This window comes from Grammomys surdaster, unplaced genomic scaffold, assembly GCF_004785775.1.
Source record: "Grammomys surdaster isolate TR1022 unplaced genomic scaffold, NIH_TR_1.0 190, whole genome shotgun sequence".
NCBI classification, from domain to species: domain Eukaryota; kingdom Metazoa; phylum Chordata; class Mammalia; order Rodentia; family Muridae; genus Grammomys; species Grammomys surdaster.
This window is the reverse complement of record NW_021604635.1, coordinates 5,125,340-5,127,931: the sequence shown is the minus strand read 5'-3', so window position 1 is coordinate 5,127,931 and position 2,592 is coordinate 5,125,340. Positions and strand designations below refer to the sequence as shown.

General features: G+C 41.0%; 1 protein-coding gene across 1 annotated transcript in view; it reads right to left on the bottom strand.

The window, feature by feature from the left end:
* Rfpl4b (ret finger protein like 4B) overlaps positions 1 to 565 on the bottom strand; it is a 961-nt gene extending 396 nt beyond the window's left edge. Inside the window, 1 exon segment of the mRNA XM_028768988.1 lies at positions 91 to 565. Within this exon segment, the coding sequence (XP_028624821.1) occupies positions 91 to 565 (475 nt within the window).
* Between the last annotated feature and the right edge of the window lie 2,027 nt (positions 566 to 2,592).

The window sequence follows — 2,592 nt, the reverse complement described above, 5'->3', positions numbered from 1 at the left end:
GCTCCTTGCAAATACCTGGAGCCCATTCCTTCTCTGTCTCCACATCAACTTCCCAGTGGATATTCCTCCTGACTGGCTCCTTGCAAATACCTGGAGCCCAATCCTTCTCTGTCTCCACATCAACTTCCCAGGAGCAGACTGATAAAAATTGGGAGCTGTCCTTGACGCACGCTGAGGGAGTAAATCTTCTGGGTTCTTCCACCAAATTATGACCAGGCTTCCGATTGCAGACACTCCTTAAATCATTAGAGGGTTCCAGGGAGGAGTCACCAGTCTTAGCTGCTAGAGCTGTATTCTCTGAGACCAATTCCAGAAGTCTAGTGATCTGCCCTTGATGTTGCTTCAGTAAGGGGCCATGCTGCCTTAAAAGGATGACCAATTGTCTCATTATCGCATCGTACTTGGTAGGTCTGTTGTTTTCTCCTCGACAAATGGGACAGGTCATGATCAAGTCTTCTTTTCTTGCCATCCACTTTTTACTGCACTCAAGGCAAAATACATGGGCGCAGGAGAGATACACAGGATCCGAGAAAAGGTCCAGGCATACTGCACAGATTGCCTCCATTGCCAAATTGGTTTTCAATTGGTGAAACAACTATTCTCCAGTTTCTGGAAGTAACTGGCAACCTTTGACACCTGAGATGTAAATAAATCCAATACAAATATTGAATACTTATCTACATAGTAAATACTTATCTACATAGTTCTAAGTGATACTAGGCCACCAAAGAATCATAAGTTTATCATCTGTGACATTTTTTTTGGCTGTCCTGGAACTCACTCTGTAGACCAGGCTGACCTCAAACTCAGAAATCCGCCTGTCTCTGCCTCCCAAGTGCTGGGATTAAAGGCGTGCGACACCACTGCCCGGCCATCTGTGATATTTTTTAAAGATATCTAAAATGATCCAAAATTCAAGTGGTTACAAGAGAGACAAAGCAGCCATGGTTGTCTTTTCAGTCAGGCAAGCTTTCAGGAATTCTCTGGGAACTTCTGGGTGAAGAGTTATCTTCTCTGATCAAAACTTTTGCTTGTGGGCACTGATCTCTCCTGGATCTTTAACTGATCTAGACGAGACTAGAAATCCTCACCTTTCACCCTAATCAATATGTCTTTGTAAGGCACTTCCAGATTTCTATTTCCTGTTTGTAAGGACTTTATCGAGGATTGTTTTTATTAGTTTATTTATTTATTTATCCAGTTTACATCCTGAGTTCTGCCCACCGCCCACTACAACCACTGAACCTTGGTCTCCATGTGGGTCCAGGAAAATTTTAAAGAAGATGTAGGCCAACAATGCCAAGGCAATCAGTGAATGCGCAGAGGCCATCAAGAAGGCCTCCTGAAGCCTCGGGCAGTTAAGCCTAAGAAGCCCACTGAACTGTCTTGCTTTCATTGCTCACCCCAAGCTTGGGAAGCAGATTGGAAGATAAGTGGTCTAGGTCCATAGGCTCTACCAACCAAAGCCCAAGGTTCAAACCAAGGCAGAGACTAAAGCTCCAGCTAAGGCCCAGGCTTCAGCTCCACCTCAGGCTCCCAAAGGTGCCCAGGCCCCTGTGAAGGCCCCATAGAAAAGAGTTCTCTGCTAAAGGGAAGACAGACGGACTGCTGTGACACATATATACACAGTGTTCGCAGATGACCAGTGTCCTATGCTGTTTTTACAAATAAACCTAAGGCAAAAAATTAATTCATTCATTAATTTAAAAATCTAATCAAGTAAACATTGATCCTGATCTTCCACACACGTCGTTTTGTAGTTGTTAAAGAATTATACTTTTAGACAATTAGATGTCATTAAACGTCACCTAAGTGATTATACAATACTTCATACTAATGCTTGAGTATGAAGCAAGACTGATGCCATGCAAATGACATTTTTCTACTTTCAGAACTCAACTGTTGGAAACAAAATGTACTAGAAACCAAATTCATCCTTGGTTGTAAATCTGTCTGACATATTCATAAGTAAACAGAATCTAAAACAATTTATATGTCAATTACCTACTTTAGGGATCACTTACTAGACAGAAGAATAGTGTCAAAATGAATATAGCAATCTGTATATTTCTGTATTGCATTGATTTCCTTTTCTTTGGGTATATACTGAGAAATTATATTGTTGGACCATAAGGTAGTTAGGTAGAATTTTTTTACTGGTTTCCTTAATGTCTGTATTAGTTGTATGACAAATCTTTCACTGGGAAGATGCAATGCATACATGTTCTCACCCCAGACAGGAAACCCACGACAGACCAAAGTACAGTTCAGATCTCACCAAAGGCTGATTAGTTTTGGTTTTGGTTTTGTCTCATACATAAACAAAAGTACCAAAAAGGTTTCATAGACAGGCATGGTGGTGCATGCCCTTAATCTCAGTACTCCGGAGGTAGAGGCAGGAGGGTCTCTGTTAGTTAAAGCCCAGCTCTTCAAAGTGAGTTCCAGGACAGCTAGGGCTATTTCACAAAGAAACCCTGTCTCAAAAAACAAAAACAGAAACAAAAAAAAAAGTTCTTATGAATTACATGTCGTATATCATGCAATTAGAAATTAAAATTGAAAAGAAAAAAAAGACCAGCTATGGTGTGCATG